At 39.8% G+C, this 23,147-nt stretch overlaps 3 protein-coding genes across 6 annotated transcripts in view; all 3 read right to left on the bottom strand.

Moving 5' to 3' along the window:
- Nucleotides 1–11: 11 nt before the first annotated feature.
- Nucleotides 12–4,425, bottom strand: LOC106151962 (uncharacterized). Its single transcript, XM_086996380.1, has 6 exons — nt 3,743–4,425; nt 3,074–3,183; nt 2,714–2,777; nt 2,430–2,557; nt 1,598–1,747; nt 12–1,087 (listed from the first exon to the last, which is right to left on the bottom strand). Exons 1-6 carry the CDS (start codon nt 3,822–3,824, stop codon nt 983–985), a joined length of 639 nt encoding a protein of 212 aa, XP_086852506.1. The 5' UTR covers nt 3,825–4,425; the 3' UTR covers nt 12–982.
- Nucleotides 4,426–6,937: 2,512 nt separating this feature from the next.
- On the bottom strand, nt 6,938–14,473 carry LOC147759802 (uncharacterized). The gene is made up of 2 exons (XM_086996434.1): nt 11,792–14,473; nt 6,938–8,587 (listed from the first exon to the last, which is right to left on the bottom strand). Exons 1-2 carry the CDS (start codon nt 14,140–14,142, stop codon nt 8,455–8,457), a joined length of 2,484 nt encoding a protein of 827 aa, XP_086852560.1. The 5' UTR covers nt 14,143–14,473; the 3' UTR covers nt 6,938–8,454.
- A 4,667-nt stretch (nt 14,474–19,140) lies between these two features.
- LOC106151968 (uncharacterized) overlaps nt 19,141–23,147 on the bottom strand; it is a 55,881-nt gene continuing 51,874 nt past the window's right edge. For 3 of the 4 annotated variants that reach the window (XM_013525417.3, XM_013525418.3, XM_013525420.3), the window contains 2 exons: nt 21,377–21,546; nt 19,141–20,893 (listed from right to left, as the gene is read on the bottom strand). In XM_013525417.3, coding sequence (XP_013380871.2) covers nt 20,810–20,893; nt 21,377–21,546 — 254 coding nt within the window. In that variant the 3' untranslated portion in view covers nt 19,141–20,809. Of the gene's footprint in view, nt 20,894–21,376; nt 21,547–22,892; nt 23,100–23,147 lie in introns of all 4 variants that reach the window. The other variant, XM_013525419.3, reaches the window with a different exon arrangement.

The following is a 23,147-nucleotide window of genomic DNA, read 5'->3' as shown; positions in this document are numbered from 1 at the left end:
TGTTTGGGGGGGGGGGGTAAGATCAGTGTGTACATCGTAATGCATGGGGTAGACCTTTCCTAAATGAATCTATGCACTTCTTTCCTTCAGATCGCTTGCCCTGGGAAGAGAGGTGGAGACGACTGTCCGACCCCGTTTTCTTATCTTTTCAATGCGGTGTATACTCTTACCATTGCGTTAAGGTTTCCTTCAAGTATTAATCCCGCCCAGGCATTAACCGAATGTGAATCGTTTGCTTTATTTGTTTTGAGCCGTGATAAAGGCACACTACGCCTTCTTAAATTACAAGAAGGCTACTGGAAAGTTTACAAAAATAAGCAGCCCGTATGTTCTTTCTCGAACGTCACATCTCTCTCCGGCGAACAGAGCAAAGAATTCACAAACGGCACCATGCTTCAAATCTCCATATCGATAATGCTTGGGAAACGTGTCAGATACTACAATGAAGGATTCCTAATGTTGTTCGAACTTGAAACCCAAATTGAGGCAAGCAAACCCGCCATTGCATACAATGGAATCGATGTACCTATCTACGTTATCCGAGAAAGACAATTGCAAGAATGTTTCTCCGATTATCCCGATGGAAAAGAAGGAAACCAGACAGCAACAAGCGTTACTACACATTCCCCCAGGGCCAGCTCGGCGACTGCTATCTCTGTGGTGTGTTCGGGGTGGTTTTCCGTCTTTACAGTCGCTATACTGATATTGGCCTTTTGTGGCCATAAATGTGAAGGCCTGCATCGTTTGGCTTAATTTAGTGCGGTACATGGTATATGTGAAATAACAACAGTTTGTTTAGCTTGGATGCTACAGAATAGTTAGTATAGGACAATAGATGACCGATTTTCCCCAGTGAATTTGGAAAAAAACATGTTTACGGGGGGAGGGGGGGCGAGGGTCGGCCTCGCATCCACGGCCTGTTATTTCTAAAGACCGCCCCCTTCTAATAATCCTGGATCCGCCTCTGGGCATACATTGTCATTCAAATTTTGAGTACAGCCCGTCCATTGATTTGACCGCGTCTAAGACGATTTAGTACGTCTGTGATTTGCTCCAAAGAATAAAACTCTATCGGTGGAGGTTTTAACTGAAAGAAGACACAAAATTTAATGAAAAATTAAACTCACTTAATATGTCAGTTGGTACAGATGTATTATACACAATGCTACTGATACAATGAATCTAACTTTATTCAAAACCATACCTTTTAATGTAACTGACAAGAAAATGGCAGTCCTGACCAGCATGTCATCAGCGAGTGCAAACTTAAGAAATTACAAGCTGGAAAATTTGATGACACAATCCACATTTTAATGCCAAAAATAAATTGACAGGACTAATTCTAACAAAGGAGTTGTTTTTCTGTTACTATAGATATGTTGCTCATGCAGTAAACCTACCCCCACGACATATACGAAATGTATATGATGATATTCCCGAACCTGTGGGAGTAACTACATGTTGTTGCTTTTCGAAAGAGTAATTGCGTTCGGTGTCACAACTACCACAATACGGTGTCACAACTACCACAGTACGGTGTCGCAACTACCACACCACAATACGGTGTCACAACTACCACAATAACAGTTACAATCACCTTTTTCTCTGCCACCAGCTCTAACACTTCTTCCAGATGCTGGGGTGTCCCAACTCTCAAACCCTTCACACATTTGGTTTCCAAACAGTGCCTTGGCAGTTGCAGAATAAGTTTCCCGACGAACAATCCAACTGTCACTTGAAGACCACCCTATATTGAAACATAAACATTTTTTCTCTTTTAAAAAAACAGCCTGAGGAGACAAATTTGAAAAAGAAATTTATGGTTCAGCTACTGCAGGGGGTTTCCAAATTTCCAAACTTCCCAAATCGGTTGGGGGCATTTTTTTCACGTCTCTCACTATATTAATCAACACTCGCGCCACTTGTTTGCTGCGACATTATTAATTATCAAAACTCGGCGCTCCTGCAAAGAGAGTAGAACGAACGAGAGTAGAAAAAAAAAAATAAAAATCACATGGAGCCCCAAGCACTAGCTAGCCCGGTACCTCAGCTCTTAACATAATGTAAACTTTTTATTATACTATTAATCTACAAGAAAAATCTTACAAAAGACTTGAAACTTTAAAAAATGCGAAAAAAGCCGACAATTGAAGAGGTATTCTGTGTAAATAAATATATGGTTACAGACAAATTCAAGCCATCGTACTTCACACATCGTACTAGCAATGTTGGTCCAACTCTGAGTGGGATTGTTGCTAAAACTGCAATCAGTGGAATCAGCTTAATTGTCTAACACGCCTCCTCGAGCAGCTAGGGGGAAATTAACTAGCGTGTGCTGATTAAGCTGATTACATTTTAGCAAAAATCCCTCGCAAAGTTGGACCGAGCCAGCTATTACGACGTGTTAATCAGAATGCGCCCTTACGTACAAAAGTCAGCAGCTCGTACGCCCTTTTCGAAGTGTCATCTGTACCAACAAGATCTATAACAGCGTCGAAACCGATCTTTTCCACGCCGCTGATCTCTCTTGTATGTGCAAGGAGCGCCTCTTCATTGGCTAAATGTAAGAGATAAACACAGTTGATCAACCAATTACATTTGGCAAAATAAAAAATATTGAAACTTTGATCAGTGATCAATGAAAGTAATCGAGGATCTGTTTCTTTCAAAAAAAAAAAAAAAAAAAAAAAATTAAGGGAAAAAAACACTTTACCGCCTAAACTCCACAAGATTGTACCGTCAGCATTGGCGTCTTTAGCCAACTTCAGTTTCTCTTCCTGTAAGTGTGAAGATATGATGAAATATATTAAGAATTTTTCATAAAAGACGATAGATGTCAGGGCCGAAGGATGAGAATAATCCTTGGGGCCAAGCTATTGAAGGCCTACAATACATGTAAACAGGTTAAAATTATTTGCAGGGAATGTAATACTCATTAAAACGCTGACTGAAGGCAAAGTAGAAGAACTACTGGTTAAACACCCCCCTTCATAATGATAAATTGAAAAATAAATAATTATTTAAAACAAATAAGTAGTGTTAAAAATTTATGAAATCACACCATTATCCTCACCGTAATATCGGCCGCGAACACACTGACCTCTGGTGGCAGTATGTGTTTAGCAAATTGTACACACCATAGACCCAAGCCACCGGCTCCGATAACCAGCAGATTTGCCTTGCCTGTAACAGTATTTATCCGACATATGGAAATATGCTCTTCAGATGTTTTTTTTTCTATTTAATTACTTTTGCAGTTTGACAAACTTCAAAATAAAAACTTTTTAAAATAAAATCTGAACTTTTTAAAATAAGTCATAGGCGCTTCAACCCCCAACACTGGCAGATGCCAAAAATGAGGAATGAATCACGATAAGACACTCTTTGAACGCAACTTTTCAAACCATGAACTTCTTTTAGAAACATCCGATTTTATCATAGAATCAGTTAGGTGGGAAAACGGCTATGAAGCTCTGGCAGCTGATTAATATGATTGGAATAAATCTACGCATACATATCTTAACGTTTCATATCTGCTACATGTAATACCTTGGCGTATTTCAGTACAATATTACATATTACATATCATAAATTAAACAAAGAACATAAAACAAGGTTATGGGCAGCATGATAAATTTACTGAAATAGCTATATGAAATGAGGGATGGCATGTGTTAACTTTGTGACACCCCCGGGGTGGCTGTTTGTGAAGGAGACGGGGAGGGGAGGGGGATATTCTTACCTCTCAAACCAACCATGTCGAGCAGAGTATCCCGTGTGTTCAACACAGCGTTGTACGTAGTAATTCCACTACAGGGGAGCATACAGGCGACCTCAGGGGTCAGACCCCCGGGAATCCTCAGCACCGTCCTTTCAACGATAGGAACCACCACGTGGGTGGCAAATCTGGAAAGGTAATCAATGAAGTAATGTTCGTGTGTGTAGATGTGTGTGTGTGTGTGTGTGAGAGAGAGAGAGAGAGAGAGAGAGAGAGAGAATTGATCGGGTATGTGAGAATTCAATTCCAAGTCTCATTTCTGATTCTGTAGTACCCCTAGCTAAAGCAGCGTGCCTTTCGGCAGAATTAAGGCACCGGCGCTGTACCAAAACCTGCTGTTAGATACAGCTTGACCTAACTAATGTTTAAAGGCTCCTTCTCTTCATTGGCTATTTGAGACCAGTCTATCTTGGACGAAGATGTGGCATTGTTGTTGCAAGCTCTCAATATGTTTTTATCATTAGTGAGCACGCATGACATAATAAACCGTGCTTATTGTCTGGGTCAATGCATGTCAAAATGAGAGAAGCTAATCTCATACAAATGAACCCATTATTTGATACCCTGGATAACCTTAAGTGACTGGTATAATTTCACAACAGGAACAATTGGAATCATCCAAGATAGCCTAAAACGTGGCTCCCTGTACTGCGTGATGTCATATGAAACTAAGACTTCGCGAGAATCTGCGTGAGGTGGGGCTAACCACCTTAACCTTTGGCAACAAGGGTGAAACTCCATGCCTCGGGAATGCTGTCAAAGAAAGCAGTGCAAAAGTACCACACAAAACATGGTGAATATTTAGTGCCGTGCAAAAGCCTAGTTCTACAGAAAAAAAAGAATAAAAATAAAATTAAAACAGAAAAATATTCGTTAATGAATTCTGTTAGCCTGCCGCACAACACCAGCCAGTTTGTTTTAGGCACCCACACTTCTAAAGCTCCCGCTAAATCCCGCTGAGTCTTTGGGTTTTCTGGGCTCATTCCCATTACAACGTACATCAAAGCACTAAGCCTTCTACTTATGAGTAAATTACTTCAATAATGCACAAAAAATATCATTAAGGTTGTATGTATTCGTATACCCTCCATGTTTCACATGCCCCAGTGTTTCTTTCCGATTAAGACAGAGGTTGGAACGCCAGCCGACGCACAGGGCGCATTCTAAGCATCCCAGCCAGGGATAGACCACTACATTGTCTCCAACATTCAACTCTGGCCCTGAAGAACGACGCCAAACGAGAGCATTTAGAGCACCTGACTGTTTGGCAATTTTTTTAATGTCCAAATAACTTAAAATGAAAAACATTTTCATTTAGCACAAATGGAAGAAAGACTGCTATATTTACCTGCATCTCCACCCAGGGCTTCAACTATTCCTGCTATTTCGTGTCCTGTCAAACAAATCAATATTTTTTACAGCGGCTTTCAGTTGATTGTGTCCGTGTGTGTGTGTGTGTGTGTGTGTGTGTGTGTGTGCGCTTGTGTGTGTGAGAGAGAGAGAAAGCAGAGAGAAAGAGAGAAAGTCAGAAGGAGAGACAGAGAGACAGAGATAGGTGGTGATGGAGCAAGCCCTGTACCTAATGCTAACTCCAGGGGGGAGATGCCTGCTTTTTTCATATCCTCTTTCGGTCCGTGTACATCATCAAACTCTATCCACGAGTGGACGTCAGAGTGACATACGCCTGAATATGTGATCTGAAACGGGGTTAATGATGAACTTCATACTAGTCCTTACCTTTTGAAACGGGGGGCACAATGTTTCGAAGAAGAATCTGAAAGGGAGGGGGGGCGCTTTTCTGACACATCTATAACATCAAAACGTCGTGACCTCCGTTTCAAGACGAACATGTTACAGGTGTAGTTATCAATTTCAATCCTATCTTTAATATACTTTTAACCTAATGGTTGCATCAAAATACTCATTAATTAAAACGAATAAGATGAGGACATTGTATCATGGACACTGTATTATACAGTGGTCAACGGGCGGTCTAACACACATGGCTGCCGCGCGTATGTACAAATACATGCTTGCAAAGGTCCCAAACTTGAAACTGATTATAGTCCCGGTCTGCAGATATATAAGAAAAAAGGGGAAACTGATGTCAAAATGATCCACACTGGAGTGCAAATCTACTGGCTAACGCCTTTATCTTAACTTATGAACTTCAAGATGGCCTTTAGTTTGCTAAAACGGGAATTTAAGATTGAAACCCCTATATATTTTATTTACCTTAACAACTGCTCCCTTGGGAGGAGGAGAAGGAATAGCATACTCGGTGAGCCTCAAGGGCTTTGAGGCTTCGAAAACTACTGCTCGTTTCATATTTGGTCGAAACGCGTTTTCAAAGTCGTCCTCTGGGATATATGTTCTCTGTATGGCGCCCTATGTTATTGAGTGTAGTCTAATTCACCCTCACAATCGTCTGACTTTAAATCCCCAAAAGACTAGATATCGAAAACAGGCGTTGCTATTTATATCAGGCGGGGTCTTCGTATAACCTTTGTCTAAGGACGCGAAGGGGGGGGGGGGGGGGGGAGGGGGTGATGTCATTCTCCTTGGAGGTGCATTGAGGTATGGAAATATTGACAAAATAATCGTGTTCAAATAGTCTTACAAATCACGTGTCAGTTTTAACGTGGAAATGTAGGGAACCTGTCGCTGTATAATTATTGCTGGTTAATTGTTGAGCGTGCAGACAGATACTACATACTCACCTCCGTGACCCAGTTGCATATTTATTTGTTTACTTTAGTCATTCATTAAAGGTGACAGCAAATATTCTACTTCCTGCAGAATGACTGCATTATTTAGAACTACCTCTCAACCAGCCCAACCCTCCAATACAAAAACAAAGTCCCTTCCACGGAAAATCGCTTTACACCAAATGTTTATAACATATGTTCATTTGCTTAGAGGTACATGTATCGCAGATGGAATCAGCGATATAAAATCAACACAGGTAGATATATATAAATATGCATAATATCCTAAGCCTCTTGGTCATCTTTCGTGCTTTTTTTCATGTATTAGGATTCCTTTTTCCAATTCGAATTCTGAGGCATATCGAAGTATTGGCATTTTCGTGATCTATGCCATCTTTTGGATAAAAAAGCGTAAAACAGTGCATATTTTAAAGTGAGCTCATCGCAAAAGGCAAATCATTGCATGCAACAAAAATGCTGAAAAATTTTTATGCCAAAGGGGAGCTTAGCGATGTTTAGACGCAATTTTTTTTCCCAGAAATTTCCTCATTAGTACCACGACATACCTTAGACGGAGTTGTCAAGAAAATGGAGATTGCATTAAAGGGTTTACAGATCAATTTGAAAGAATAAAAAAGTCATTTTTGTCCTGCTACTTGATTTTATGCGATATGCGGGAAATGTTGGAATCACTAGATTGCGTGTTATTAACAATGTAATCCAGAAGTGTTATAGGTCAATTCTGTACACTCATGAACGGAATGCATTACAACATATTCCAGTATATTTGCTTTGGCTCAAACAGCCAAGACCCCGTTTGAGGTTACAAAATATCAATCATAATGATGAAATCAGATTTTCCGTATATCGGAGTTTACGTATTCGGTAAGGCAATACACAATACATGAAAAATTTTCTCCAAATATATGTAATGATGCCAAAGATAAAATCTACATTTATTACAATATTCAGAAATGCAACTTGATTTTAAATTCCAAAAGCTTATCCGAAGGCATGTAGATCATATGTTTCTTCTGCTACCGGTATACTTGTCTCAAACCAAGTTTTTTTCTTTTGATGACGCAATTCATATGACATCGTCCTATAACGTGTTTCATCCAGTATTCCTTCACGGAAGAATTCCAATAGCTTTTTTCTTCAATCAACAGCTAATATTTAGATTGGAATTTGGAGGTAAGCGATCTCGATATTGGTTCTTGATTGAAGAAAAAATATAATACTTTATTCTTTCATCCAGTATTATTTATCATCCTTCATTTCGGGAGTTTTGTTCACTTTCTGTTCGTATTTGGTTGATCAGGCGTTGCTTTGTATCACGTGATTAATCCAGTTTGGTTTGCAACGTGTTCCATCGGCTTTTCATGTGTTTTGACCCACTTTGAGCCACACGGCTTGTTTACACAGGAGAATGACGTCTATCACTCATAATGACAGTTTATTATCAAGGGGGTTGAACTCCCAAGAACGAGGTACGTTGAGTAGATTGATAATGGTGGAATTTTGTACCTTTTGCACACAGTACACCTAAAAAGATACACTGCATGTGCACCGAGCAGCTATATGTATATAGGCTACATATCGTGGCTTTCTTTGTCGCAAATGTGCCCATATATAATATAGCACAGGTGCTGAGAATTACTTTGCTTACTGAGCTTACTTATGCCCCGAATTGATGAACATTTGGGATGAAGGAAAACAGGAAATGTACGTACTTGGTTCACATATATGTGTACTGCGTGTAAAAGAGACAAAATGCCAAATTATCAATATGCTCCACGTACTTCCGCTTTGGGAGTTCAACCCCTCGATTATTGTTAGCCGCATTTCGGTTGACTTTTCATCCTTTACTCTTCATCACATATAAGCGGAGTTACGCTGACGGCCAACACTGCACTTGTTCCGGTTTTTTTTAATCCCATGTGACCTACGTATGAGACAACCACGTGACTAGCACGTGGGGTTGCCGTGCTGTTCTTTGTCAGATTTTGGTTGACGGATTCGTTTTCTGGGAATGTAGAGCTTTCTGTGGACAAAGTACGTTACATAAGCTATCGTTGCGCCCATTAAAACCTCGCACAACCTGAAAAGGAAGAATAGATTGTGATGACAAATTGGTCAACGTTTGTAATATAAGACCTACGCATAAAGTTTGTGCTTAATAGATAGATGGTTATTTTTTATTATGAATCGTGAGCATAAAGACAAGAAATGGAGAAAACATTTTTTTTTCTTTTTCACAATATCTGCAGGTCAAGCAGAAAGTGAATTGGAGAGTTAAACAGATTTACATATATATCGCTAGTATACTGTTTTTATTTACCAAAACCGCTATGACTTATCTGAAGTTCAAGTAAGTAATTTTCCCTCAAGCCCGCTGTAAATGTTCTTTACACTATAGGCCTATCAATTAAAAGGTACCTTACTCCATTTTCAGGTTGAGAGCAGATAAATGGGATCGCAAGAATGTTCAAATATCAGCAATGCACATATTGTATGTTATCGTAGATAATAGGCTACATTCATTTAATTGACTTTACAATAAGAATGAATTTGAAGTTATGAATACACAATGCGTACGTGCATTGCTGATTTGAGAGCCAGCACTGAAGATAGTTAAGCAAAAGGCAATCACAGGGGTAGATGCATTCACGAGGGACGAGGACGCTTATTGAATAGGATTGCCGAATTACGGAACTCATCTTACAGATAATGTGCGCTGTAATGTGTTATTAAAAGACTTGATTTAGTGATTGGGCGTCTCGTTACGATCTCAATGGCCAATTATCAATCCCATCTCCAAATTTTATACCAAATTGTGAAATTTGCACAGAAATGTCGATTTCAGATAATTTTGCGTTTGGACGAAACTAAGAAGATATTTTGCGGGAGTTGATTGTTCTTGCGATTCATTTACCAACGTTAGAAAATTGATATGGTTTATCTTATTCATTAGTGTTTAGCGACCATGAGTTATTGCGGCTTTGGACCGGAAAATATATTTACCAACAGATCCATATATGCAGTTGAGCTGTTTTTACTGCTCCAATATATAAGTCTGTATTTAATGTAGATCTTAACCAACAACTAAGAGAGAGAGAGAGAGAGAGAGAGAGAGAGAGAGAGAGAGAGAGAGAGAAAAGCGTGAGAGAGTTTTAGCGTGTTTCATTGTTCGTGCGGGTGTGAGTGTATGCAAGGAGGGAGATACATGTACTTAGCCTTTTCTCTTGCCTAGTCCATCTGGTTATTTGTAGTTTCCTTAATTCTGAGCGGTACAACATCTACTCATCAGCTTTACATGTTCTTTTAAAAAGTGCAGAGCTCGTCAAGGGATGCACGTCAATTTTATATCAATGGTCACTTTATATCAATAAGCCTTTCTTTCCAATGGAAAATGTAACAATAAATGCATTGCTTTATTAACCAGCAGACGGCAGTCATCAATCTCGAGGCGGGAAGAATAATATTCCAGTCACAGGAGTCGACCACACGCCTCGCGTCGTTTATTTCCTCCACTGACAGTGCATTTCCAACACCCAAACGCCTTACTGTAAAATTTACAGTGTCCTTAAAATCGAAGACGCAGTTAATGGGGTCACATTTTGACAATACATTATCATTTTGTTCAGCAGATTGTAAATTGAGACCTATCAGACAGTCGCTTGAAAGGTTCCTTAAAAACAAAGTCTTGATTTCACTGAGCCATGATATTTTGTTCATGTTTGCATTTTAATGTGAAAAGAACAAAGTAAATTTATTGGACACACTTTCTTCATTCATGTTAATGATCGTTGTGCACTTGCACTAAATTCCCAGAGCAATAAGCTGGTTGACTGGACCTTGGAATGGAGCAAACACAACTAAATCGAATCGTGATCAGTATGCTGCTTCCAGGGGAATAAAAATGGAAGGCCACAATGAGCTAGTACATGTTACCCGAAATAACCTCGATTTCAGCCATAGGGGGAGACGGTCAAAGGGAAAGCGTCTAAAATAAACGAACAGATTAGATTTTGATAAAACAAGTCGAACAGTCAGGCTTACAATGAAAAGGTATACAGAATGTTGCCAGTGCTGGATGAATGAATGTTTGGTGTCTGCATTTTGCTAGCTAGATATTTCGATTCTCTTTGTATTAAGGAGCTATTCTGTTGTTAACAACGTCAAACAAATGATATACCAGTACCTATTTTAGTAAACACGTACGGTTGTTGGCATCTCTGCCATTCATATGTGCTTTCCCGATCAAGATCAGAACCTTTTCATCTGACGTTCAATGTAACCTTCGCTCATATGTGCACCAGATCCTAAGAACATCGGCTTATGCGGCTCCAAATCAATAGGGGCAACGTAATCGGATTTCAGAGAGTTCATTAACAAGTTTCTTCGCTTATTGAGTGTTAAAACAGCGATAATTGAGTTATCATCAAAACAGACCTATTTCGATTTTAAACAATCTTTCTATTAAGACTCAGACTGAATGCCCTGCCCGCGTCCCTCTTCAATTTGGACCGGTCTTAAATTTAGGAAGGCTGTACGCTTCAAGTATCTTGTTTTTTGCTCTGTGTGCAAATCTTTAAAGATTTAAATCTGTAAGGAATTATCGTGTGCGTCATCATCCAGTCCCAAGAGGTAATTACAACAGCAACAACTTCAACACTATCTCCCAAAACAATCATGGAGAACTACGCCAGCATGTCGACATAACCATGCCTACTGACTACCAATGATCTAAGACAAGAAAAGGCGTTAATATAATATACTTGTACTTTTCAGATCCATTTTATGCTTTGACAAATTACATTTTGAATTGTATTCTGAACAAGCTGTTTAAGTTGACATTTCCAGATGGGCGATAGTTAATTTCTACTAAAAAACATAACGTTTTGCCAACAATGTCCTCCCGTGAGGCAGGTTTTCAGCCAATTCCAAGTTTGCCTAATACAAGATACACGTAAGTAGGATGTTACCTAGACAAAGTGCGATAACATGCGAGTTCCTGTATTGTGTCTCGGGGGTATGCGCGTCGTTATTTCACTTGTACCTAACCTTTTCAATTGCCAGTCAAATATCCAATATTCATATGTTACTATTGGTACTTTTATTTCCCCCATAGTTGTTCATTATTATCATTATCATTGTTACTATTATTTTTTTTCTTAAAGCATAGAGCTATCAAACAAGAAATAACTTATGTACAGGGTGGTCCATAAATTCAACCTATCTTTAATTCAGATGGAAAGTTAAATAGGCCCTTTTATGGAACACCCTGTATAAGATTCTTTACCTAAACGCCGTATGAAATCTCAGCCAAGGCCACGGATGGACGTGTGACGTAATTTCCCCTTCCGGACCCACCAGCTCGTACAGTTGCATGCCGCTCACCAACATCCCCAACACCACCGTCATGCTCATCACATTCACGGCACGGGACAGTATACGCGCCCTGCGCACGTGGGCGAGACCAATATGGGTTCTGGCCGAGTTTGAAGGTACTGCTTGAGTCTCTGTGGTGTTGTCATCTCGGCCGTCTGATTTCTGTGATAGAAATATGTTATCAATTGTGGTGTCTGTGACCTCTGACCTTGGTGACGTGTGGCTGAGATCAGTTGGGATATTGGCGACGTTCGAATCCTGGCGTTCTGGTGACAATTGCGTCATGCTTATTGTGTCGGTGTCTTGTGAGACGAGTGTAACGCCATTCTGATATCCCCTACCATTTTTGCCCTGCGTATTTGGTGACACATCTTTCACATTATTTTGCTCATTAGCAGAGTTGCTAACTTCCCGTTGTCCTTGTGACCTTAGTGTGCCACTGGTGAGTTCTACACTATCCGGTTCCAATACGACACGTGTTGGACAAGTGGGGCCATTGTGGTCAGTTTTTTCGTGGTAGTTTGATGCATTGGTCACCCTATTTTTTGCACTGGTGGCCGTTTCGTTTTGTTCTGATTCAGTGACGACAGCATCCCGGACCCCAGTGTTATCTGAACTATGTACCTGAGGGGACACTTTAATAGCATTAGTAGTTTTACTTATTATCTTTTGATTTGAATCCCTCGCTGATTCGTGACTGATGGTACCATCGAAGGCGATCTCGGTGAGGCACAACTCCTTGTCGGGACTTAACGTTTGTGGATCCGATGACTCCATATCGGTTACATAACCCTTGTTCACATAGCTTTCTCTCCTTTTGGCGTCCTCTGTTCTGCTTGCCTTCTTTGGCAGTTTAATTGACACTCCAGGTGAGCCGGGGTAAACATTATTTCTAGAGGTCCTGTCTGACAGAACGCCCCCATCTACCGGTACGTTGTCCAATTGTCCCGATTCCATTTCTCCCCCAAAGAAGCAAGCATTGAAAAATACAGTAGAAGTAGTTCTTATAGATTTCTTTTTGTCCTGTGTTGGAATCAAATGATAGTTATTCAGCGGCATTTCACACGTGTTGTAAACCTGTTTTTCCTTTGCATGATAATCGTTCTCCAGTTGCTTCATGGAATAAAAATCGGAGTCGCTGCCGGAGTCACTATCTTTTTCGTGGGGTTTCACAGGGTGCACCCCGTTGTTTAACAGTCTATCTGAAGATGCCACGCTGTCAGGTGGGTTAGCAATAGCGTACACAGAGGGCGTCTTCTGCCATCCTGTGACGTCATCATCCAAATCTTCCTCTGAATCCTCATCCTCTCCTAGAACCAGTGACGTCAGCTCTTTTCTTTGTGACGTCATACCCCTAGATTCGCCTCGTCCTCCTTTCCCGCCATTCCTTAAAAGAGTCTGTGTGCTACCTTCCGTTGACATTGCTTGTTCTGGTGTGCAACTCTCTAGATGTGTGACATCAAGTGGTAAAAGTTGCTGTGACGTACATGAGGGACCAGCCCTAGTGACCCTGCCATTGCCAGCGGAGGTCGACGCTGTCGGACTGGATGTCGACAGCTCTTCTGGGTCTGAACTAAGAGAGAGGGCTTCAGAAACGATAGACTCGCCGGCGACCATTTCGAGCCTCGGTATCGCTCGCTTACTCCCTCCTTGCTGGTACGTAGTTATATGCTTCAGCACGTGCGCGCTCTGTTTCAGGTATGCATGAAGCCGGACTCTCATCACGAGGAAGTTGATCTGTAGAATAGTGACCAAGGTTATGAATACAGCATGGCAGAACACACGACCGTCGTGTATATGTGCAATGCTGTGGTACGCCGCAGTAAAATCTATCAAAACCACCGTGGTAAAATGAATAAGAATACCGGCAATGATGACGAGACCTCGCCGCAACAGACACGGAATTTTGTCGGCGTGGGAATTGTGTATTAAAGGTAAAATCATCAAGACGAGAAGATTAAAGGAAGACATCAGGCATGGGTAGGCGAGGCAAGACAACATGATGAGCGCGGAGCGCCCCAACTGTCCAGTCGTCCCGTATGGGTCTACGAAAAGAAACGTGGCTTGACTCAGGGTCAAGGTCACTATGAGGAACGTTATCCCGACCATAACAGAACGTCTCCTGTAGTAGGCCGCCTGGGCGCCGCAAACCATGGCGTATATCGCCAGTGAGGCGTAAGCACTGCCAAACCCATACGCATGGACCGGCCACGCCCATTTGAGCTCATGTTTGAGAGCGAGAGAGCTTGTGTAGTTGGTCATTTCTAGTAGCACAGTGACACTAGATAACAGTAATAAATTAATTATTTCAACATATTCATCCGTAGGCCTAAGTCATTATTTGCATCTGAAAGATAGCACTGTTGAATTTCTTGTGATTCACTGGAGCCGTTAATGCATCGTTTTATGTAGCCGGTCGAGAGATGTGCCAGACCAACTCCAGCCATTGTTAAATTAAACACATTGGTTAATTAGATCCCAACAGTATTTTGGAGCTGTAACAGTTTATTCTTGTGGCAGGTAACACCACTTAACTAATCCAATGACAGAGAAGGTCGTCATCCAAAAACACCTTCCTATTCCTTATGTGAGGTTTGACAAATCAAATTGAATTGAATTAAATCTGTCCATTTCTGCGTGGCTCATATAGTTTTCAAAAAAGTGAAAAGGCTGTTTTTCTGTTTTTTTATCCATTTCAGCATCACATCCAGGTCACTTGCTAAAATAGTTACAGTAACAAGCACATTTATGGGGAAATGAGTTACAGTCTAGGTGCTGAATCCCCGTGTAACATGATGTTTTTGTTTATGGTCCGTAGTTGACAGCCATCTTTGACATTTCTTTCCATTGGGAATCGCGCTGTTTAACAGTCAGTCATGGTAGCAATTTGGTATTTGTTATTTTCACATGCAACGTATCACTGTAAAGAAACACGAAAGGAATCTTTTTAAGAAGACAAAACGTGTGAAATTTAAATGAATCTGTAACACTGATATTTTAATACTTGCAATATTGATGATGACCCACACATCTTTTAAATGAAATCAATGCAATAAGTAATGGCTTATGCATTTCACTCAATAGATAATTCACCCTATTCAGAAACTTTTTAAGGAAATTTTATAGAACTATGGTACGGAGTAAACTGTAGGCTACACATATTGTGCACTTGTAGTTTTACCAATTGGAATCGTTCGTAACTACAAAGTAAGAAAAATCCATTACCACTTGAATTACAAAACAAAAAGGTAAATAACAAAATATTGCCTAACCTCACGGTGTAAACAGGCACTTCCATTGTCCCCAGTACTGGCTTATCGTATTTGGGATTTAAACGGACCTCTCTATCTTCCGCTTAGCGAACATCTATCCATTGCTTTCACTATCATCTCTACGGCTGTCACACTGGGCGAAACTGAGCTACTTCTTTGTCGTCTCCGATCAAAGCCTCTGTAATAAGATAATCATTTATTGTTCCCCAGACGCTACTTTAATGCACTCCTCGTATCCTATAAATTCAATTTCTGTCGCACTGCTTTGTGAACTATACGACGGACGCCATTCGAAGCTATCCTCAAAATAAAATCACAGTTCTGCGTGAGCGTGTTTCATTTACCATGGTAATGAAAATTGACAGAATTTTTTTTCATCGTAGGCTTTCCGAGTAGAGAATGTTTTCTCTGGCTTTTTTTATTGCAAAAATATTGTTCTTCAGCATAATTGTAACACTTGTAGTCACTTCTCAGAACGATATGAATAATATTCAAACTTCCAGTTGAATAATAGTCTTTTCTGATCCATAATCAGATGTATTCATTTCCAGTAGATTATATTTTTAATTTCTCAGCATAAGATGATACATTTGTAATTCCGCGTTGTCAGTAAATATAACATGCCGTTAACAGTTAGGAGATCGTCGTCAGTATAATCACAGCTTCTTCAACTATCAGCTCTCACCGATAAAGCTCAGGCCAGAAGACATTTGCGCTAGACCATACAATTTCTCTTGTCTGATCTCAAGGCCCGCTTCCTCAAACCACTACACTAGATCCAGTTAGTATGGGATCGCCCGCATTGACCCGTTCAGATTTGAGCCCTTCATTGGTTAGAGTATAAATGATGCATGGCTTTCCGAGGATAGTCTATCCAGTAATCACATTAACAAACCAAGGAATGGTGCACTATTGCTTGGGTACCTTAATAAAAATCAGAAGCCGTTAAAAAAGTCATCAAAAATATAAATGTATTCGGATTTCACGGGATTAGTGAGGTAACCTGGTATTTCCCAGGTTTTAGGGTATAAAGGTATATTCTCTAGTTTCTAGTTAAAAGTAACATGGAACTTTGAGAACAACATTATTGGCATTCCCCGCCATGATATAGAAAGATATGGGTCGTACACCAGACCGATATGGGCGTGCTTATGACAGACTTTCTTACATTCCTATAGAAACTGTTGGATTTGGACATAATTGGGTATTCAGGTAGTAAGTACAGCCCTTTCTTTCCATAAAATCCTTGATAAAGATTAAAGCCCAAGTAGTTTCATGCTATAAATCACCGCAACGTTCATACGCTAGAAATTCAGATGTTACAGCAACCGTCCTCATGTTCTGAAATGAACTGGGGGTAGTTAAAGACAGCAATTGGACGTTTTTGTCATCATATTTATACCCTGAACAGATCTGAAAATAGCTCCAAACAACAAGTTGTTATCCTTCATGACGAAGACAATTGACGTTATAGCAATCACACGCACGTCCTGGGAGGTTCAGTAGCTAAAAGCAAGCACCTGCCTTGCATATCGTAAAGCGATCCGCTCCACGGGGGCTACCGTTGGTGCCAACAAAATGGCACCACCAAAAATGGCATCTAAATAGAGATAGTCGGCTTGAGTTCTTAAAGGGAAATCTCCAAGTAGCAACAGCTTTTACTTATCGTCGAGGACCGCGTCAAGGCGCTCCTGGAATGAGTTATTATGCACAATACTTAATACAAAAACAAGCATCCATTTGATTCATATTCACGGGCAATTAGCCTTACGCATTGAAAAACTCCCAGCATGTATTCCCAGTAGAAACCAGCCAATAATTGACGAATCCCTTATCGCACGAACAGCATTTGTTTCAATAATAATCTCCGTAATAAGATTTTCGTGAGATTATAGATTTTGCTGGCTTACGGTCCCCGATGGAGACGAAACATTAGATGTTCATGAAGTATACATCCAGAGATCAAATGACTTAGAGAATGGAACTAGGTTCGGTGGGGCCAGGAAACGGAGGTTGTAGGAAATGGCATTCATATGTCCTCTTTCATTCGGTAAGACTTTCAACGCTGCAAATACGAACAAAACACGTATCAGGCATGACTTTCAGTCTTTCTCAGTATTCTTCTCTTTCTCTTTCTACTTTTCGTACCAACTTTTTGGGACTTGTTGGCCACTCTTTACTGCGTGACGCAAAGTTTTAATTCGTCGATATTCTGAAAGCTGTGTCGATTACGTGTGACAAAGATAATCTTGCTCCAAGAGAGAGATAAAGCTGCCATGTAACAAGAGATAACTTCGTTTCGCAATCTGATGAGCAGAAGCCTCCCTGTCAGCAATTTAAATTGCCCAATTTTCTTTTCTACGAAAGCTTATTCAAGCGTGTCTAATGTGGTTTATTGAAGGGCTCTTTCCACCACCGGGCCGCTCTTCCAAAGGTCAAAGAATTGATTTTTGTGGGAAGATTAACCACCTATAGAAGGAATTCCGATAATTATTTATTGTAACCTGTCAAGTTGAAAGCTCCATATCAGAGAGAACGGGGTACCATAGCACTGATATCGTCACTTGACACCTTCAAGTCTCGTCATTTATTTAACTAGCTTCTATATCCCTCACCATCAGATTAAAGCCGCCAGGACAAGAACAGGATTGAGGTTTCAGAAGGGGGCGGGAGGGGGGAGAGAAAGATACTCCTTTAGAGTTTCAGGTGATTCTGCAACCACTATAACAATAAAAGAGATGACAGGTTCGGTCAGGTCGTGTCCTAGGACATGATTGCACTTAACTGAATGTCGGCATACATGTCCACTGTGTATTTCCGTGCATTTCACCTGTTTAAAGCAAATTTCTAGAATCTTTTTTACATCATTGTATTTTGAAAAAGAATATGCCAGTCCCCCCAAAAAATATTATTGTTATGAAAAAGACTGCTCAGGGTTATGGTTAATGAATTCATTGAGACTCCAGCGCTAAATTGTTACTTGTACAGAAGCAAAACATTATGATATTATTTTGATAGTTTTCACGTAGGATTTTTCAATGAATTATTTTTAATCATTTCTTCATCAACTGACCTCATAACGGGGATTAAGTTTTGATTTGCCATGTTTCTACCCTCAATAAATGAACAGATAAATAAATAAAATTTAATAAATAGATAACGGTTAACCTGGGCGAAAGCTTTCGTCGGACTGTGTACATGTAGATGTAACTGTTATTGATTGGCCCTAAGCTGGCATGTAAGCTTTCAGAGCGTTTTGCTTCTGTGCAAATAACGATTTTAGACTACATATTCACCAAGCTGACGGATATTATGCTCAAGATTCGCCTAGAGCTATTTTATAATCAGGCTGTGAAATGAAAAGAAAATATTTTTCGCCAAATTTCAACAAGTCAGGCTTAAAATGACAAATGGGCCAGCCACCAGACGTACGCAGTGCAGTCTATAACATAGGCTTGTGCCCGACCGCGAGAAAAGTTGCATGGCAGATTTTAACCCCACCTCTCGTGAAAGCTCGTTCAAATCTAAGTCTCGTTTGATGTTATCTGCTGCACCGAAAGTTGGTAAACATTTAGATACGTCGGTACCTTAGCACGTGTCATGTCTATTAGTTCCAGTAATGTTCATTTGGATATTTTTTTTCACATTAAAAGGCATGTACAGATATAATTACGTATCGGTTGTCTGTGCCCACGTTTCATTTATTCTGCAGGGCAGAAAGATTTTTTCAAACCCATGTATTCTGAAATCTTTGTATCTCATTAAGGCGGTTTTAGGTAAAACTAATCATTATCGATTTGCGCAGTTGTGATTATGCACCTTAAACGTGTGGCATTTTAAGTTGCTTGGTTTCTATCTACAAACCGTCAATCTTAAAATCGACACCATGCGAGAAAAAATTAGCATATCAATTCCTAGTCTTAAGTCAACGGAGTCCTGGGAGTGCTTTACAGCGTCTGTTGCAACTATTTGTATCCCAACAAACGAGTACATTTTTCACAATCATGTTTTTATTAATATCTGGTTAGATTTGATTCCATAGAAGATGAGAAAATTCATCACCCTTCAGTTACGTAAGCCAAATCTCATTGAAAAATGTCTATAATTTTTACACAATATCCACAGCGCCATCTAGATTTTATACATGTTACATTCAAACACGCCATCTACCTTTTTACAATAAACCCTTTAATTTTATCTTCAGTATTAACATGTGTGTCACACTGTCTGAACTTAATCAAAAGTTAATCCCGTTCTAATACATTTTATACCAGCAACACACCAGCCAACAGGCTAACAGCAAAGCAGCAAACCACCTTTCTAAACTGAATGGAAGGTAACCATTGCTGTTTTTAACAACTGCGAGGTCGTTATATCACAATTGCTCAAGACTTCAGTAAAATCCACTCAGAACAGTTCCGTCAGCTTGAACTCACCTAAAAGCAAATCTAGTTCTATGATTGCGTCATCACGCCTTCCATAATTAAACATGATGCTACTGCCCGACCAGAATACTACATCAAGTTAAATATTCACAACATTAAGAATGAAAATAAATATGATAAACTTTCACACAAGTATTTACAAGGTAGATGATAGTATTAATAGGTTTCTTATGATCCACTGCAACAGCGCTGACTATCTTAAGATTTATGTAGCCACGGTGTCTTTTGAAGCAACGTATTTAAAATAATGATCTACTATAATACATCAGATACAAATTACAGAGAAAATATAAATTTCAAAACAAAATTGATTCCCCATTCCCAATGGTCTCCCCGTTGAACCTTTAGGGCACAGTAAAATATCAGTTAAATGAAAAACAGTTCCCAGCTGTTTTACTTGCAGCAGAAAATATACAAAACCAAATGAATTGCAGGCCAGATTTCAACGTTTTGAGCCCAGGGCTGACTAGCCTCGTTCTCATGCCGTACCTGACTAGTTCCACCATTCTTCCAATTTCATATCATGACCACAATAACTGGACAAAAATTTTATCATAAACCACTACTGTATTTAAATTCCTTAGAACTATGACATTTTCAGATATAAGTATGGCACAAATGCCGTGTTTCCAAAAGACCAAAGCTGCCACTCACAAAAAATTATATGAATGTTCACATTGGATATGAACATCGGTTTGTGACGACCTGCAGATTTGTAGTCGTCTGACAACTGATTTTGTTATCTTAAAAATGGTGTATTTGTCACTCCATGACCCTCCTTTCACCTGTCCTACTAAAACAAAAATCCTCACATATTTCTAAACAAACAAAATAATATTGAAGTGTGAACAATATGTTGCTGCCTTATAGGTATATAAACAATATCCAATGCCATCATATTTTGACCCTTCTGTAAGTTCATTTCTGAAGTAAGCATAAATGTGTCAGAGATATAAATACATCAGTTCAGCCACAGTTTTCATGTGAAATTCACTTCTGAATCAGTCAAATAGGTACCACTACACTTTCCAAAGACTGATAATTTGTTCCACTTTATCAATGTGGGCATTATAGTGGTTTGAGTGCCCTGTTCAGAGTCAGTTGGTTAGTTTGCAATGGTTTTTCCAATGTTGATGGTGACTTAATGTCATTTTTCTCTCTCTCTCTCTCTCTCCCCCCCCTTCCCCTTGCAGCCAATGGTCAGTGGTCATCTCAGTGAGGATGGTGTCCAGCAGCCTGCATCCTCTCTCTCTCCAAGGCAAGTTGTCTATGAAAAGCTTCTTGCTGGGCTGCCAGCTGAAAAAAAAAAGAAGATATAAATAAAGACAGTAATCCAATTTGTATATGGTACGTGTTTTTTTTATCTACAACTTCATTTTTGTGGTTGCTCCTTGTATGATAGTGTTTTGTAAGAAGTTGCCAGGCTGAGATGTTAAATTTTGGTTTCACTGTGCTTGCTGATATTGTGATATTGTGCTTGCTGTGATTCCACTGGACTCAGACTCTCCATTCTCATTGTATGCAAATTCAACTGAGTAAGCACAACTATTGATAAGCATCAGCATCATTGTGTGCACTGGTAACTTGCAACTTTGCACTGACTAATGACTGACATTGACTGTATCAGATATAGCTAAGAAGTTGAGATTAAGTTATAACTCATCAAACTGAGCATATGTAGTGATAAGTTAAATTTTTACATCTCTCAGTTATATAATAAAGTAATAAAACTGATCATAATGCCAGATCTTCAGAAGGTGGCTCCATCTATGGTCTTACCTGCTGCATCAGGACCGGGTCTGTCTGGTATCTAGCCAGTACCTCAGGAGGGATGGACGCCGCACCCTCCCGGGCCAGCAAAGGGTGGGGTGGGTACCCTGGGGTGAGAGACCCAATTCCTGGAGGCAGGGCACCAGGTCCCCCTGAAATTGCACCCATAGGATCTGCACCTGAAACATAGACCAGATATCTGTAGAACTGAGTCTCTCTCTCTCAAACACATACTTTGGTTTATAAAATGTTATAAGCCTAGTCTAACTGACCAAAATTCAACCAAACCCAAAAGTTTGCTTTTGATACAATGAATCTATACTCTACTGACATTAACATTTAGCAAATTAAACTCCTCAGTGAGGGTCTAAGTTAGTCTTGCAGTTAGTCCACAACCTAGAAAGCAATCTCTCTCTCTCTCTCTCAATCACAAGCCACAAGGCAGGAGGGACAGTCACTGTGTTACACTGAGCTGATACAACAACTAGCCTTTGCAGGCCATGACTTTGATTTGTGATTAGTTGCAAAGAAATCTGCTAAGAGACTGCTCCCACTCCCAAATTTAAACCTGGTTTTAATGCCTGTTAAAAAGTGATAAAATTACAGAAATAGAAAAAACTGTGGACAAAATCTCAGGATGACTCAAATTTTAACATGAGATTAAATAATGAGTTTTCAAGGCATAACGAGGGCCTCATGGAAATATCATCCCAGACATGATTTTGGGAGGTAGGAAAAGAGTTGGAAGACATGGCTTAGTGGCCATGTAGCTGGGGGGGCCACAGAAGGTGGAAAGACATCTAGGACAATTTGGAATCCTGATTCAAAATGAAAAATATATATATATAAATATATGACTTATCAATTATGTCTGTGATCACCTTGTGAAGAAAAGTGGACAGTTTAAGTCATTCCCAGCCCTAAAGTTTCATCATTACATATAAAGCACCCATCACCTCCTGCTATGCGTGAATCATGAAGAATTTCTCAGCAAAAACATCAAACAAATAACAGGGAAAATGGCAGAAGCACCACACTGGAGCAAATGTCGCCCAGTGTTCCCTTGAAAAGTAACGCCACCTAATGGCATGCACGTCCACCGATGGCCGTGAAATTCAACATAGAACACTTTAAGGTGTGGCTGGCCGAAATATAAACATAATTTAATATAGTATGATTTGTTATGTTCTGATAACCAGAAGTCAATTTTCCAAATCAATATTTGAAAAAAATTCCAACACGATGCTCTGACCACCAAATACATATAAAAGAAAATTTTTGCTAACAATGAAAATGTTCTTGTTTCCGCAGACAATATTGTTTCATAATTGTATTTTTGAAAATTGTTTTTCAAGACTGTCGGTAAAGAATGTGGGATATAAAAATGAAAGGAAAATACAACAGCTGTGCTAAAATCTTCTCATAAATGACAGCCAGTTAGATACTGGATATCTAAAAACAATAATTTTGGTTTGTAGTTCAAAGGAACACTGGCCAGCCAAGTTTTTTTTCTTTTAAGACTTACGAGAGAGATGATAGATGAGACAAGAACGCTCATATGAATTCAATTGGCCTCGTGGATCGTGCTTAGGTGAGTACAGGGAGGACGGATTTGGCTGGTGTGGTGCTGTGCTGCCACCTATAGGCAAACCGCCATCGTTAGAGTAGCGGTGAGTGACGATTTCACAAATCATCATATTGCGACTGGTACGATGATCTGTGTTTAGGACATCTGCAAATACAATGAGAAAATATTAGCTGGCTGCACTCAGCCTGTCCT

The sequence above is a fragment of the Lingula anatina genome, chromosome 9, assembly GCF_051362555.1.
Source record: "Lingula anatina isolate TDL-2025a chromosome 9, LinAna3.0, whole genome shotgun sequence".
Taxonomy (NCBI): Eukaryota; Metazoa; Brachiopoda; class Lingulata; order Lingulida; family Lingulidae; genus Lingula; species Lingula anatina.
This window is presented reverse-complemented; position numbering and strand designations above follow the sequence as displayed.

Bases quoted from the DNA above. Each gene is read 5' to 3' on its own strand.
- LOC147759802 (XM_086996434.1), bottom strand. From the start codon at position 14,142: ATGACCAACTACACAAGCTCTCTCGCTCTCAAACATGAGCTCAAATGG. The intron at 8,588-11,791 runs GTAAAGAATCTT...CTTCCTTTTCAG, and splicing joins AGATTTCATACGGCGTTTAG to GTTGTGCGAGGTTTTAATGG.
- LOC106151962 (XM_086996380.1), bottom strand. From the start codon at position 3,824: ATGCTCCCCTGTAGTGGAATTACTACGTACAACGCTGTGTTGAACACA. The intron at 1,748-2,429 runs GTACGTAAGGGC...GTTTCAATATAG, and splicing joins CGTACGAGCTGCTGACTTTT to GGTGGTCTTCAAGTGACAGT. The intron at 1,088-1,597 runs GTGATTGTAACT...GTCTTCTTTCAG, and splicing joins AGCTGGTGGCAGAGAAAAAG to TTAAAACCTCCACCGATAGA.